We start from the raw sequence: 15,703 nt of genomic DNA on the forward strand, positions 1-15,703 counted from the left end.
GAGGGCAACCTCTGTGGTCCTGACTCAACCACCAGTACCTTGCCACCAATCAAAGTTCAGGATAGTTACTCTCTCCCAGGAGACCAGAGAGGGAGAAGCACCTCAACCCCTTTGGGCCTGGTCCCAAACCAGAAAAGCCCAGGCTAAGCCCCAAGATTTTAGCCAGGCTGTCTGTTTGGTCCCTAGGGAGAAGTACCACAAAGGCTCCATTCCAGGACCTAAAAACCCACTAGCTGCAAGGTTCCCCATGGAACCTACCGTCCTACACAGGGCCTGTCTGGATCACAAACCAGAGCAGCCTCAAAGGGAAATGTCTTATTTCATAGTGGCTCTGCTCCTGTCTTCAGGGGATGCCTCTCAGACACCCACAGAAGCCAATTTCCCCTCATGTCTCCAAAGGGGCCCAGGAGCTGCCTCCTCCCACAACCCCCAGAAATAGGCATACCTATTTCTGGGACCTTTTTCCCTATACCTTCAAGCTGGCCTGCCAGCAGCCACACATACAAAAAAGACCATGGAGGGTGGGCAGGGAGACTGGAAGGTGGAAAGGTATAAAACGTGATAGATGGAACAGTAGACATACAACTTGAATAACAAGTCACAGTGCATCGCGCCATGAAAACACCCCTCCCACCCACCCACCCCACCCTAACCCACCCCCTCCAGTTTCTGAAAGGAGGCTGGTGGTCACAAGGGCCCTAGAGAGGTACCCGGAGTCCTCAAGATTGTGGAGTCCACGGGCATAGCACACTGTACCACTGGCCACACAGACAGCTGGGCTCAGTTTCCCCAAACATTGCCGTGTGAAGGAATCAGACTGCTGAATGTGGCAGCAATGGCTGGAGCCGTATCTCAGGTGACAGGTTCACGCGGAGAATCCGCTGAGCCCGCTGCCGCACCTCATCATCGGAGGACCGCCTATCTACCTTTATGGCACGGAACTTGAGCAGCTTTGCTGTTCCAGGCCCTAGCCATGCCTTAGGAGATCGGGGCCCAAGCCGTGTTCTCTTCTTGGGAGGAAGATCTTTTGCCTCCTCAGCCCTTTTCCTCTTCTGTCCAACAGTCTCAGGGCGGTATTTCTGGCCCTTCCTTGTAGTTCTGGTCTTAGCAGACCCCTTTGGCCTGCCCCTGCCCCTGGGCTGGGTCCGAGCCACCTTGGCCTTGGCCCGTACTGCCTTGGCTTTAGTCTTGGCCTTGGCCCGTGCTGCCATGACTTTGGCCTTGGCCTTGACCCGTGCTGCCTTGGCTTTGGCCTTGGCCTTGACCCGGGCTGCCTTGGCCTTGGCCCGGGCTGCCTTGGCCTTGGCCCGGGCCTTAGCAGCCTTGGCCTGTGTTCGAGCCACCCTGGCTTGGGAACGAGCAGCTTTGGCCAGTGTTCGAGCTACCTTGGCCTGGGCTGCTTTGGTGCCCAGGGCAGAGCCCCCTTTCATTCGCCGGACACTGGGGGACCCAGTGGCTCTGTTGGTTTTGCTCTGGTGCCCAGAGCCTCGTCGGGGTCCAGCCCCAGGGCCTTTGCGAGTCAGACACTTGGAGCCCTTGCTTGTGGTTTTTCTGGGAGCTTTGGGCCGGGGGTTCCCTGGACCCTTCCCTGAACTTTTCCGCAGTTTCAGAGGAGAGTCTGCAAGTGAGAGATGCAGTGACTGTGCCTTGTGCTTGGCACCCAAGCAGGGCATTGTAGTCTTGAGTGGAACCAGGGCCTCAAGGACAACAGAGAGCCGCATGGCAGGGTAGACACCTGGATAAAGGTGGGTGGGGAAGCCCACTGCTGCGCCCCGGGCATGGCTGGCACTTGATTGCTTCAGAGAGCTCAGCAGCAGGTTGGTGGTAGCATGCTTGGCAAGGGCTGGTGTGGACGCTTTAGCCAGCCTACCAGATAGTGGCATGGGAAGCAGTGTGGCCCGACCTGCGGGCAACCGCATGGCAGTTCGGGGAGCACTGGCTGGAGGTGATGTGGCAGTTGGGTTAGGGGCACGAGCTTGCAGTTTCGTCTGGCTTGGGGGATTAGCTGTGCATGAACTATAGCCATAGACATCACCACTGCGCAGGATGGTAGGTTGGAAGCCATCATCTCGCAGGCCCTGCAGGAAGGCCACAAGCTGGGCCTCTGTGGCACTGAGATCCTGGCTCATGGGGTTAAAGACAAGCAGCGCCTCTTCCAGGGCCTTCTTCCCAGCCGTGGAGATGCGCGACCAGGAGTGCACAGCTTTTTCCTCCACATGCTGAACCACCACACTCATGGCATTAGGCACTGCAGATCTGCCTGGGTATCCACAAACCAGCGCTTGGCACCTCCAAGACAAGAGGAAAAGAGTCAATAAGAATGGCACTAAGACAAGGGGCCAGAACACATAGACAGGTCAATCAGTGCCCCAATCTCCATGACACTGAGGAATCTGGCCAGAGTGAGACACTTCCTGGTGTAAAACACTGGTCTCCTGACCCTCTACCATGCTGGGGTGGGAGGAGAGGGTAAGGGTCAGGGAGCTTCTTCAAGATACACACTCAGAAACACCTCAGAGCCATCCAACCTGCTGCCGGGTCCCTGAAAAGATTTGAGCCTGGTACATTTTAATTCAACTCTGTATTTTCCGAGGCCAGAAACCTAGAATTACTCAGCTCTGGGAATACAGGCAATATCCCTGTCCTCAAGGAACCCAGGCTAGAAGGCAAGAAAAATACACCATTAAGATTCTTGGGAGTGAATGCTGGCACTCAGCTCAGTTTGCCAATGGGTCAGGAAAGGATTCCTGAGTGAGTTAACACCTAGCTAGGATATGATGAATGAAAAAGGATCAGATGGAAATGGAGCAAAAAGGGGAATAGCTAAAGCAATGGCTCCAAAGTGAGAAAGAGTTAAGGCATACTTGGTGTGGGATCTGGGATCTAGGTGAAAAAACAGGCGAGGATAGAACAACAAAGAACCTTGAATGTTAGCCAAAGGGCCCAGACTTACACCCACTGCCCATGCCCATCTGTTTCTCCAGCTGCTGCTGTTCATGTGTGGAGCTGGACTGGGGTGGGGGAATCTCCCTGCCCACCAGAAGTTCTGTTTTCAGTCTCCAGACAGGGTACTCAGCAACCCATTTTCTAGCTCCAGAGGCATGGAGACCAAATCCAGGGAAAGAGTCGGATTTTTCTTCAACAGAAACTAGAAAGCTGACGAGTAGCAGGTGCCAATGACATCTCCCTAGGCAACCAGGCAGACCGGGGACCAGGCAGCCAGACCAAGAACCCAAGGTTTAAGGACAATGGGAGCCAAAGGCTGCAAGTAGGATGGTGAGTCAAGGGGACATTCGCGGTATGAACTGTCCTACCTAAGACTTGGAGGGCCACAGACCTCAGTACAGCCCAGATGGAGGTGACTGAGAACATCCAACTAGTTCCAGACTTCTTTAAGAAGCTGTGGCCATCAATCATAACATCTAATACCCAACCTAACACTGAGGGCTCCCAGAAGCAGGAGGCAGCTCCCCAGCTGCACCAGAGCATTAAAAGATCAGCCAGGATCAGGCAGGTCCCTCGGGCCATGAGGCCCTTCGGTGTAGTTTCTTCCCACCGCTCTAATGCAGCAGATGAAGTCTTCAGAATACCCTGGAGGAAATGCCCTGGGGCTCTTTGTTTGGAAACATTCTTGGATCCTCAGGTGTCTTGGGCACTTCCCCACCCCAGAGACCGTTCTCCAAGCACAATCCTTGCACATGACTTTAGTTCTTTATTAATATTTTTTGAGGGGATGTAGTTCCCAGAGCTGTGAACTGTAGAAGAGAGAGGGACCTATTTCCCATCCTCACACGCTCCCCGACGCAAATATTTGGGGTGACCTGGGGGATCTTCCACGCAGGTTAGGCTGGGCTCTTGGGAGGGGTTTTCTGGGCTTTCGAGAAGCTTCGGAAACAGAGGCTGCTGCCCGGCTCCCGACTTCCCTTCACACGTGCCCCCGGGGGAGGCAGGAGAAGCTGACGGAAGATAGGGGGTGAGAGAGTGAGAGAGGCGCCATACAGGCGGAACGGGGGAGGGGGCAGATCAGGGCCCTCAGGCTGGGAGTGCGCGTCCTTAGGGCCCAAGCCGTGAGGCGGGGGTCACTGAGGCAGCGAGATGTACAGGGTGAACGATGCTAGCCCGACCGGGACCGCGCAGCCCCAGGGTGGGGTCGCTGGGCGCGGGGTGGGGGTGGGGTGGGGGGTCTCGGCCAGGCCGGCGGAGGACGCGGGTCCGGGAAGAGTCGGCCGCTTGCCCGTCCGCCCTGCCGCCTCGCGGGCTACCCCTCCGCGGCGCGGCTAGGCCCGCGGCTACAACCTACCGGCGCCGCCGCGGGGACCCAAGACGCGCCTCTGCGCCGCCTCCGCTGCTCCAACATGGCCGCCCGCTACGCGCCGGAAGTGTACTGCGCTTCCGCTTCCGGGACCCAGCCCGCCCTAATGACCCTTGACCCCCGAGACCCCATTTCCCCCCAAAGTCTGGGGGCGGAGCAGATTGGGTACCAAGGAGGACTGCCTGGAGGTGGTGGCCGCGGTGACCGCTCCAAATCCGTTCGGCCCTGTGCAGAAAGCTGAAGAACAGAGGTGCCCTCTGACGTGGCCCCAGGCAAGGACTCACTACAGCCCGGCTAAGACTGGATTAGGGGTCATCTGACACCTTTTCTGAGGGGAGCTGGTGGTTCATTGACATCTGGGAGGGGCTCCTGGCAAGGTTCGGGCCATCTTCCACCCTCTGATCTTCTTTTAGCCACTGACAATGCCCACTTCAGTCCCAGACACCTGACCAGAGGGTGAAAGAGGAGTGCCTCCTGACAGGGAGTTTGTTTTGCAGTAAGGGTATCTCCTCCAAGGACAGCAGGCCTTCCTCTCTTCCTGAGAATAGGGCCCATGGCACATGGCATGAAAGGCTGGTGTGCACGTGATCACAAGTGGTGCATGCAAGCCCAAATGCATACCGAGTCTGGGAGCTCCAGTATACCACTGTGGGCCTGAGTATACTTGCTCAGGCAGGTGAGGGCAGGTATAGTCATTGGCCCAGCCTCAGCCCCTCAATGGAAGGAAGTCCTGCCTCCAGTCTTAACACTGCTCAGAACCCCTTTCCTTTTGCCTAGGAGTCTGGGACCTCAGTCTTTTTACCCGTGCTCTTGGGCTAGTACAGGGGTGGTGGTTATAGGATACAGGTCAAAATCAACTCTAGGGGTCTGTGAGTTCAACGAGAGGTCAGAGTGGTCTCCACAGCTCTGACTGAAGGTCCCATTAGTCACAGGTTCCCAAGTCCAGGTTGGGAGCCATCCTGGGAGCCCTGGTTTCATGGATGAGGTAGTGGGAGCATTTGAACTAGGGTCAGAGCCTGAGCCAGGAGGCAGAAATATTGCCACAACTCTTGGACCTTGACCCTTGCAGTGGTGCCTTATTTGGTAGTTAGGGTCAGGTGGAAGCCTATTGGCAATCACAGGAGGGTGGTGGTATGCTTCATTTAGGGACTGGGTACTAGCCCTTTCTCCTGCCCATGTGACCCCAGGATCCTCTAGTTGCTCTGTATTTTCCCTGCTTATACAGAGGGGTCCAGGCACTCCTAAAGACAAGTGCCTAGTTCACCGAGCAGTGCCATAGGCCTCATCTGGTGCCTCTTAGCTTCCCAGAGCCTCAGCACTGATGGTGAGGTCCTCAGTGCCTTTAAGTGTAGCCAAGGTATCTAGCAGGAACTGCAAAATCTCCTGTTCCTCTGGGGTCAGTGCTTCTAGCCTTTTTTTTGCTGGTGGAAAGAAAGGAAGAGTAGGGTCCCAAGGGCCAGGGTCTCATGGGGTGCAGTCAGGAAGCCCCATCTTGGCACCCCCAGTCCCCAGCTGTGGGTGAGTCCAGTCTCTGGCCCTGTCCATGGTTGAGGATTGACTGTTCACTCTCTCAGGACCGATTCAACCAGTTGCCTTGTGCAGCTTCTCCAAAGCCAGCAGTGTTGGCCTCCTGTGTGCAGGTGGGCCATGGCTGTGCAAACAGGAACCCCTTCCATAGAGAGTGAGAGCCCATCCTCCAGGGATGACACCAGTGCAAGTATATCCAGACCTCTCTCTGGTGATGTTCAACTCAGAAGTTAGGGCAAATGGAGAACGAGGAAGGGTAGGTCCAATCCTCTGGCTCTGCTGTGTCCCTCCAGACATGAGAACTGGGGAAATGATAGAGATTAGGGGTAAGGATCATGGGGTACCTAGCTCCCTTTGGGGGTGGTAGGGCCTAACTTTTTGCCTCCTGGTGCCCAGTATGCCCTAGATGGAACTCTTTGGGAGCACTCGTCAGAGTGCAGTCTGACTTGACCTGGACTCTAGTGGATGCTGAGCCTACAGGCACAACTGGGATCAGATGGGATGAGATGAGAGAGACCACAGGGTGATCCCAGGACCCAGTCCTTGCTTTCCATTTGGCATCTTATATGGTTCTTTTTTCCTTCTTCCTTTTTTTTTTTTTTTTTTTTTTTGAGATAGAGTCTCTTTTGTTGCCCAGGCTGGAGTGCAGTGGCACGATCTCAGCTCATTGCAACCTCTGCCTCCCCGGTTCAAGCAATTCTCCTACCTCAGCCTCCAGAGTAGCTGGGACTACAGGTGCCTGCCACCGTGCCTGGCTAATTTTTGTATTTTTAGTACAGGTGGGGTTTCACCATGTTGGCCAAGCTGGTCTCAAGCTCCTGACCTCAAATGATCCCAAATGATCCACTCACTTTGGCCTCCCAAAGTGTTGGGATTACAGGCGTGAGCCACTGCGCCTGGCCAGTGTTTTGTATTTTTAGTAGAGCCAGGGTTTCACCACGTTGGCCAAGCTGGTCTCGAACTGCTTACTTCAGGTGATCTGCCCACCTCAGTCTCCCCAAGTGCTAGTATTACACGAGTAAGCCACCTGCTCCTCCAGCCTCATATGGTTCTCAGTGGATCCTGGACCCACCTCTGTCTGAGCAGAGAGATCTGATGGAGATCTAGATGTGAATGAAGGCAGTGGCTTGGGAGGTATTGCCTCAAGAGGAAATATGTGTGCCAGGGAGAAAAGCCAGGGTTGAATCTTGAGGATCCAATTCCTGGTGATGGAGAAGAAGCAGAGCCTGCAAAAGATTCTAGGCCGGGTGCCGTGGCTCATGCCTGTAATTCCAGCACTTTGGGAGGCCGAGGTGGGCAAATCACGAGGTCAAGAAATTGAGACCATCCTGGCCAACATGGTGAAACCCCGTTTCTACTAAAAATACAAAAAATGAGCTGGGCGTGGTGGCACGTGCCTGTAGTTCCAGCTACTCAGGAGGCTGGGACTACTCTGGAGAATCGCTTGAAACCACCGGAAGGCAGAGGTTGCAATGAGCCGAGATCGTGCTAAAAAAAAAATATATATATATGTATATATATATATATATATATATATATTTATCTGAGAGGTGGGCTGGGCACAGTGGCTCACGCCTGTAATCCCAGCACTTTGGGAGGCCAAGGCGGGCGGATCACGAGGTCAGGAGATCGAGACCATCCTGGCTAACACAGTGAAACCCTGTCTCTACTAAAAATACAAAAAAAAAAAAAATTAGCCAGGCGTGGTGGCGGGCGCCTGTAGTCCAGCTACTCGGGAGGCTTACGCAGGAGAATGGCATGAACCTGGGAGGCGGAGCTTGCAGCGAGCCAAGATCGCACCACTACACTCCAGCCTGGGCGACAGTGAGACTGTGTCTCAAAAAACAAAAAACAAAAACAAACAAAAAGGATTCTGAGAGGCAGGACAAGCAGCAGGAGGAAGTTGAGGTCACAAGGGGCAAAACTTTGAAGATGCTAGCAAGATTTAGTTAAGGACCACAGGCACATATAGTTTTAGCTCTATGGTATTCCATGATGACTTTTCCAAGAACAATTTTTTTTTTTTTTTTTTGAGACGGAGTCTGGCCGTGTTGCCCAGGCTGGAGTGCAGTGGCCGGATCTCAGCTCACTGCAAGCTCTGCCTCCCGGGTTCACGCCATTCTCCTGCCTCAGCCTCCCGAGTAGCTGGGACTACAGGCGCCCGCCACCTCACCCGGCTAGTTTTTTTTTTGTATTTTTTTTTTTTTTTAGTAGAGACGGGGTTTCACCGTGTTAGCCAGGATGGTCTCGATCTCCTGACCCCCTGATCCGCCCGTCTCGGCCTCCCAAAGTGCTGGGATTACAGGCTTGAGCCACCGCGCCCGGCCTCCAAGAACAATTTTTGGGGAGGAGTGGCAGCACACTGAGGTGGCAAGTAACAAGAAGGTGGAGGCTGTGAGGACAGATGGCTTCAAGAGTTTGACTGGAGGGGAGGAAGGGGAGACTAGAGGGACTTGGGGTGTTGGGAGGTATCTAAAGGCAAGTGGCTTGTAAGTGCTTAATTGCTGAAAAGTAGGGGGAAGGAGCTTGGAAAGGGAACAGTAGCAAATGTGAAGGGGACTGCAGGGCAGTGTGAGCCTCTTGGAAGCCTATTGGCAATCACAAGAGGGTGGCAACAGTGCCCCCAAGTGAGGGCACTGAAGAGCAAGTCCAAGGTGAAGTGGGACAAGGAGAATTGAGGCCTTCAAGTCAGGGTCTGTGCAGTCTGTAACCAGTCTTGGCACCACCATTTCTGTGCAGGCCGACTGAATCCAACTGACAGTCCCTGAAAAGGGCGAAGGCTCTCTTCTCTGGTCATGGGGAAGGGTCTACCCATAGACTTCTGGGAAGGCCAGATGTGAGGCAGGCCAGGGAGTTAATAGGTAATGCCCCCAAACAGCTCTCAACCCATGACTAATGGAGATTTGAGAATGAGTACCTCAGCTCCCCTTGCTCTTGGGGGCAGCAATAATGTAAGGCCTATGTTCTATGCAGGCTCCCAGAATCCCCAGCAGGATTTGGTCCCAATTGCCCACAGTGGTAGCTTGCTTGATGACACTTCCTTTATTGGCTGCTTTCCTTGTCTCCTTGCCACTGCTGGTGTTTCTTGGCCTCACCTCCCATACTAACTATATGCATGTATATCTTTGTCCAGGTCTACTTTGGGGGAACTAAGATAAGCACTGTCCATGAAAGGGGGACAAGGCAGTGAGCAGACACAGACAACTGCAAGGACCTCTTCCCACAGGTACCACTGACCTGTACAAATGGGCCCCCAGCTTGAAGACTTAGCTAATACTCTGAATGCTCAGAAGATAGGCAGGGCCAAGGTCTGGGCCTGATATAGGTGGGCCCCTGTCACACCAGTTTGCTCTTGCTTGACCCCAGAGTTGGTTAGAGGCAAGCCCAGGATCCTAAACATGTATAGTAGCCCAGGTCTCTCAGGCCCTACAGGATAAGGCCAGAGTGACCCACTTGGGAGGTCCCCTGGTCTCTGACTCTTCCAGCACATCCTCTGCTCAGTATCACTCCCTCCAGGAATTCTCCCCACCCAGGTTTGTAGAAGGGTCGGTACTTTCTGTTCCTCCACCCCCGCTAGCCTCAGTGTACACTGTAAGACCTATTCCTGCTTTATGCCCAGGTAAGGGCGACCCAGGCTGCCCCCAGTGGCCTCCAGGGGGCGCCGCCGGGAAGCCTGTCATTGGGCTCCTGGTAGCTCAGCGGAGGTGGGCAGGCGCCGGCCCCCCAAGCCCTCGGGTTCGGCTGGCGTGCTCTACACAGCCTGCGCACCCAGGCTGGGTAGGGCTCAGAACTGCCCCTTGCCATACACGTGTTGTGTCGCTCGCCGCTGCCTCATTTCTACTCCTGCCCGAGGTCGGACGCTAAATTCTGTCAGGCCCAATGTCCACGTGTCCGTTTATCTGTCCGTTTGCGTGTGACCGTGGATCGGCACGCCCTGCTCCAGCTGCGGCATGTGCAGGGTTAAGGCGGGCGGAGGTTTCTCTGAGTCGCAGGGGGAGGGGGGCGAGGGGCGGACCTGGCCCAGCCCCGCCCCGCGCCGGAGCAGTGCCGGAGCCCCACCAGAGCCCCACTTCAGCCCCAGCCAGATCCAGCGTCAGCGGAGGCCGAACGGCGCACCCCTTGCCCTAGCTGCATCGGAGCACCGGCGGGTGAGTCCCGCGGGAACCGCGCTCAGGGGAAGTTTGGGGCGCGGGGTGTAGCACCCCAAGCGCGTTAGCCCAGACCCGCCCACCACATCCTTGAACTGGAAGTTTGGGGCCAGGAGGCCCTCCTGCCAGGGGTCCAGGAGTGTAGCCCTCAAGAGAAAGGGGTGGCTGGAGAACTTGGGGATCTGCTGCGAGGGAACCCAGAAGTCCAGCTGCCCATTCCTGCTGGAAACGCCCTGAACTCGGACCCTGGAGTCCTGTGGTCATGAGATTCCCCCAACGGCCCCCCCATCCCACTTCTGGACACCAGGAAATCTGGCTTCTGGGGGGTTTGGAATGGGCAAACTCCTGTGGGGGACCTCCAGAGGAGAGTGTGGAACCCTGGTGTGCAGTCCTTCCCCTAGTCAGAAACACAGCCTGACTCTGGCCTTTTACTGGTGGGAATAGTTTAACCCTGTGGAATGGCCCCCAGGATGTTGTAAGGATACTCTGGAGTCTGACCCCTGACAGTAGGCGTGGGGACCCCTAGGCTTCCCAGGGCACTCTGGAAGCCAGTAAGGGGAGGATATAGTAGGACTCCCCTCATGCAGGACCAGTGTGAGGCTTGTTGAGGGGAAAGGAAGGGTCCTGGATGGAGAGTCCTGTTCTAATCACCTTACTACCGCCCGCCTAGACCCAGATTTGACCCAGTTGCTGAGTGGTTAGGGTAGTGGGTGGGAAGCAGAATCCTTCATGCCCCAGTGGGAAAGGGGAAAAGCTCCTGGGTACCTGGGGTCTACCCTCCTTCCCACTCCAGGAGGGCCTCCACAGTGATGTACTAGCCAGAGGGGTTGGGTTCTCCCCCTGCCTTTCCCACCAGTGATTTTGGGCTAGCCCTGCCCTCAGCTATGGGCTGCTTATCTGTTTCCTGAGGGGATGGTCAGTGGCCCTGACCCCTGTTTTCCCTATTTCCTCCAGGTGAAGGCAAGGTCCCTGGACTGGTCATATACCTCTTGTGGCCCTGGCAGAATCAAGATGAGGCCCTGTCATGCCTCCCCAGTGAGGCCTACAGTCTGAGCAGACAGCATGGCCTGCCATTGGCAGTGAACACCATGTCTGCAGGAGGTGGCCGGGCCTTTGCTTGGCAGGTGTTCCCCCCCATGCCCACTTGCCGGGTCTATGGCACAGTGGCACACCAAGATGGGCACCTGCTGGTGTTGGGGGGTTGTGGCCGGGCTGGACTGCCCTTGGACACTGCTGAGACACTGGACATGGCCTCGCACACATGGCTGGCACTGGCACCCCTGCCCACTGCCCGGGCTGGAGCAGCTGCGGTAGTTCTGGGCAAGCAGGTGCTAGTGGTGGGTGGTGTGGATGAGGTCCAGAGCCCAGTAGCTGCTGTAGAGGCCTTCCTGATGGATGAGGGCCGCTGGGAGCGTCGGGCCACCCTCCCTCAAGCAGCCATGGGGGTTGCAACTGTGGAGAGAGGTGAGTGGCATCCCAAGGAAGGCACTTCAGGTACCCTAACACCTTTTATTATTTCCTGACTTAGTCCCTTACCCTCAGAGACTGAACAAGAGCTGTAATTTTTACATGGGTGCCCAGGATGTGGCCTCATCCCCTGTATCCTTTCCAGCCTAGCTTTGAGCTAGGCTTTCAGCAGCCTTCTATTAACTGCCTTTTCTGGCTAAGGTGGGAGGCAGAGCCCAAGCCAATCCCAGGATGATGGGAGACCCTAGCCATGTTCTTGCCCCACTCCTCATTTCTAAGAGATGGGGGTGGGATGGCCTAATGACTCCCAGGGTTATAAATAGCCTGGGATTGGGGAGAGGAGTAGGGCCTCTGCTCAGAGCCTGTGCTTAGACTTCCTGCCCCACCCCCAACCCTTCCCACACACCAGACAGCCTGATATGGACAAAGGCCAAATGACCTGGGATGGTTCCCATGGAAGCCCCCAGCTGACTGGCCCATTACCCCAAGGCCCCCAGACATATCATAGCTGACTCTGAGGGTTTAACAGAGGGTGAGAGCCTACTCTAATGAAAGAGTGTCACACACAGGTGCTGGCAGGGATCCTGGGGCAGAAGGCTTGTGGACAGTATCTTTACCCAGCAGACCCAAGCCATTCCTCTCCCAGCCCCATCTCCAACTCCAGCTGGTCCCCAATCCCCCTCCCCAGACTGAGCTCTGTGCTAAGCAGATCGATCCCCATGTTTCTCACCCCGGCTTAAGCCATCCCCCCATGTTCCTCCCCGAGGGGAGTCCCCACCTTCTGGCCTCCAAGTCTGACCACCAGCCCAGGCCAGCCCTGCTTGGATGCCAGACTCTGTTGCCATAGCATCTCCAGGGAGACAGAGTCGGATTATAATTAGATCAGCTGCCTCCTGCTCTTTACTCAGAGGGGCCCTGGCCAGAGTAGGAATCCCAGCTCTCCCAGCCCCCACTGCAGGCAGGTAGTAGAGTGTCTGTTCCTGGCGAGGGATGCCATAAACACATGGGTCTCCAGCCACCCCCAGGCCTTACCAGGGCAGCTGTCAGGGTGGGGTACCCTGGCAGGCTGGGGTACAATCTGAACTACTCTTTTCTATGCAGATGGTATGGTGTATGCTCTGGGGGGAATGGGCCCTGACACGGCCCCCCAGGCCCAGGTATGTGTGTATGAGCCCCGTCGGGACTGCTGGCTTTCGCTACCCTCCATGCCCACACCCTGCTATGGGGCCTCCACCTTCCTGCATGGGAACAAGATCTATGTCCTGGGTAAGGGCCTGGGGGATGTGGGAAAGGGGCTCAGAGTTTAGAAATTCTCATCCTCATAGGTTGACTGGGATAGGGATCGGGCTCAGTCTAGGATGGCAGAACAAAATAAGCTTTGTTGGGGTGATCCATGCCTGCTCTGAGGCTCTGACCCCTGGTGGTCTTGCTGTGGTTGGAAAACCAAACCCCAGTATCTGAGGGACTGTGGGGTGGATGATTCATGTGCAAGTGTGCACACAGCAGGATGTGGGAGGCTGAGGCAGGCAGATCAGCAACCTAGTGAGTAAGGAGCACACCAAGCCTCCTGGGCTCCTTCCCAGGTACCCCAATTCTATTGACAGGGGGCCGCCAGGGCAAGCTCCCGGTGACTGCTTTTGAAGCCTTTGATCTGGAGGCCCGTACATGGACCCGGCATCCAAGCCTACCCAGCCGTCGGGCCTTTGCTGGCTGCGCCATGGCTGAAGGCAGCGTCTTTAGCCTGGGTGGCCTGCAGCAGCCTGGGCCCCACAACTTCTACTCTCGCCCACACTTTGTCAACACTGTGGAGATGTTTGACCTGGAGCATGGTGAGCAGTGGTTGTCCTGGGCTGTCCTGCCACTCTCTGTGGGATGGAGGGGCATAGTGCATACGTCACTAGATCTGACCTCCCCTCTCCTGCAGGGTCCTGGACCAAACTGCCCCGCAGCCTGCGCATGAGGGATAAGAGGGCAGACTTTGTGGTTGGGTCCCTTGGGGGCCACATTGTGGCCATTGGGGGCCTTGGTAAGTCTCTATGGGGCTGGGGAGAGGAGGGAGTCCCAAGACAGGCAAGAGTAGCCCCCAGCATGTGTGCCACCTTCTGCCCATCTCCAGGCACTCCAGGGGTCAGGGCTTTGTGAGCTCTTTTCCCTATCTGTGAAGCAGGCAGGATGTGGTCTCCCTGGCCCAGCACTCAGGGTGTTCCTCAGTGACTGGGGGCTCTGTCAAGCACCTGCAAGGGTCTACGAGACAGCAGCAGGAGAAATGACCACTGTATGCACAGTCAAGAGAACATATAGAAACATGAATGAATGAACAAATGATGAACACAGGCAATGAAGAGCAAGGCACTGATAGCTCATCCTAGGGTGATACCTACTGGGCTATTCTCTGGGCTCAGGGAGCAGAAGGGCCTGGAGTCCCTACAGCCTGTGCCTCTCACAGCCTTCTCTCTCCTTCTTGCAGGAAACCAGCCATGTCCTTTGGGCTCTGTGGAGAGCTTTAGCCTTGCAAGGAGGCGCTGGGAGGCATTGCCAGCCATGCCCACTGCCCGCTGCTCCTGCTCTAGTCTGCAGGCTGGGCCCCGGCTGTTTGTTATTGGGGGTGTGGCCCAGGGCCCCAGTCAAGCCGTGGAGGCACTGTGTCTGCGTGATGGGGTCTGAAGGCCTGGTGGGAGCTGTCCACTGGAGCAGCTCATTGCCAGAGGCAGCTATTTCTATGGCTCCTTTTGCTGCTGAGGACACTCACTGTGGCTCTGTGGGATGAGAGAGGCACAGGGGTGAGCACTTGAGACACTGCCTTGGGGCCTTGGGTTAGGGGAGCCTTTGCCTTTAGTGCAGGACACACATATGCTTACACCTACCTTTATCACCATTCTTTCATGAATCATGCCTAGCTCCATCCTTGCCCTGGGACCTACTAGGCCTTCCATCCAACTGGGAAATGGGGAGAAGGAAAGCTGGCCTCATGTTCTTCAGGATCAGTTCCTATCTGGAGTTGACCAGGCCCACCCCAGTTGCCATTCCTGAAAAATCCCAGATGCCAGGCTGCCTTTAGGGTCCCTGTAGACCCAGGAGAGTTGAGAGGGTGGGGGACACAGAGAGAATAGAGAGGATGTGGGACCTGCCAGAGGGCCAGAGCGCAGGAGTTCAAGCAGAGGAATGCTGGCTTTGGGCCCTCTACACTGCTGGTTGTATGACCTTGGACAAGTCACTTCACCTCTCTGTGCCTCAGCATCCTCATCTATAAATGGGGATCTCTGAAACCTTCCTACCCTACCTACCTCACAGGGCTGTTGTGAGGACCCAGGGAGTTTGGATGTGGAAGTAAAAGTGCTGCTAAAACCTAGTGTGTGGACCCTGGTGTGAACTCCCTTGTTGCTTCCACTGCCCCTGCCTTCCTTTGGGGGTCTCAATGCTCCTAGGGATGAGGGTCCAGAAGGAGCCTCTTGGATCTGGTCGGTGTTCCCAAAGTGATTTGGTATTTCTGTTCCATCTAAGCCAGAGCTTATTCTTTGGCAACATGTGATGACAGCACCTCCTTACTGTCATGGGGATTAGAGAGCACTAGGACAGTAAGGAAGGGCTGTCACATGTCACCAAAGGATGGTGGGATAGGATGACCAGAGAAGTGCTCAGAAAACAACAACAAAGGGCCGGGCGCGGTGGCTCACGCCTGTAATCCCAGCACTTTGGGAGGCCGAGATGGGCGGATCACAAGGTCAGGAGATCGAGACCACGGTGAAACCCCGTCTCTACTAAAAATACAAAAAATTAGCCGGGCGCGGTTGTGGGCGCCTGTAGTCCCAGCTACTCGGGAGGCTGAGGCAGGAGAATGGCGTGAACCCGGGAGGCGGAGCTTGCAGTGAGCCGAGATCGCGCCACTGCACTCCAGCCTGGGCGACAGAGCGAGACTCCGTCTCAAAAAAAAAAAAAAAAAAAAAACCAACAACAACAACAAAATACCACAGGGTTAGGAAGACCTCCAGATTCAAGTTACAGAGTGTCTCCTTAGGGTCTCTGCTCACCCCCACAGGGAGGGGTGGTTCAGTGGGTTTTGTGGCCCAGGGCAGTCTCCTTCTGCCTCAGCTGTGGGGCAGCTGTCTCTTGGACAGGACTGTGTGGCCATCCAACAAACCCCTCGAAGGCAGCTGCCTCCTGAGAAAGCTGCTAACTCTTCCTTCTTCCAGCCTTTGTTGCCTGCTAGTACAGGTCTCTGGGGTCTGCTTTCCCCATAGCTACACTGAAT

At 55.7% G+C, this 15,703-nt stretch overlaps 3 protein-coding genes across 8 annotated transcripts in view; 2 read left to right on the forward strand and 1 right to left on the reverse strand.

Annotated features, from left to right (window-relative positions):
* TCTA (T cell leukemia translocation altered) overlaps positions 1-15,703 on the forward strand; it is a 405,836-nt gene that overhangs the window by 142,592 nt on the left and 247,541 nt on the right. The window lies entirely within an intron of this gene.
* Positions 543-15,703, reverse strand: part of CCDC71 (coiled-coil domain containing 71) — a 224,062-nt gene continuing 208,901 nt past the window's right edge. For 3 of the 5 annotated variants that reach the window (XM_050780878.1, XM_050780877.1, XM_050780879.1), the window contains exons 2-3: positions 4,301-4,352; positions 543-2,289 (exon numbers count right to left, since the gene is read on the reverse strand). In XM_050780878.1, coding sequence (XP_050636835.1) covers positions 813-2,237 — 1,425 coding nt within the window. In that variant the 5' untranslated portion in view covers positions 2,238-2,289; positions 4,301-4,352 and the 3' untranslated portion in view covers positions 543-812. The other 2 variants (XM_050780876.1, XR_007723505.1) reach the window with 2 other exon arrangements.
* KLHDC8B (kelch domain containing 8B) lies at positions 9,482-14,803 on the forward strand. 2 transcript variants are annotated; one of them, XM_050780962.1, is made up of 6 exons: positions 9,482-9,987; positions 10,942-11,451; positions 12,556-12,720; positions 13,059-13,283; positions 13,379-13,480; positions 13,922-14,803. In XM_050780962.1, the coding sequence occupies exons 2-6, from the start codon at positions 11,076-11,078 to the stop codon at positions 14,116-14,118; spliced, it is 1,065 nt and encodes a 354-aa protein (XP_050636919.1). In that variant the 5' UTR covers positions 9,482-9,987; positions 10,942-11,075; the 3' UTR covers positions 14,119-14,803. The 2 variants fall into 2 exon arrangements, with proteins under 2 accessions (XP_050636919.1, XP_050636920.1); XM_050780963.1 differs by lacking the exon at positions 13,922-14,803 and having other exon boundaries at positions 10,942-11,481; positions 13,379-13,783.

The sequence above is a fragment of the Macaca thibetana genome, chromosome 2, assembly GCF_024542745.1.
Source record: "Macaca thibetana thibetana isolate TM-01 chromosome 2, ASM2454274v1, whole genome shotgun sequence".
Lineage (NCBI taxonomy): Eukaryota > Metazoa > Chordata > Mammalia > Primates > Cercopithecidae > Macaca > Macaca thibetana.

Excerpts from the sequence above, each read along its gene's own strand:
- KLHDC8B (XM_050780962.1), top strand. The coding sequence starts at position 11,076 with ATGTCTGCAGGAGGTGGCCGGGCCTTTGCTTGGCAGGTGTTCCCCCCC. Across the intron at positions 12,721-13,058 it reads GAACAAGATCTATGTCCTGG|GGGGCCGCCAGGGCAAGCTC; the intron begins GTAAGGGCCTGG and ends TTCTATTGACAG. Across the intron at positions 13,284-13,378 it reads GATGTTTGACCTGGAGCATG|GGTCCTGGACCAAACTGCCC; the intron begins GTGAGCAGTGGT and ends CCTCTCCTGCAG.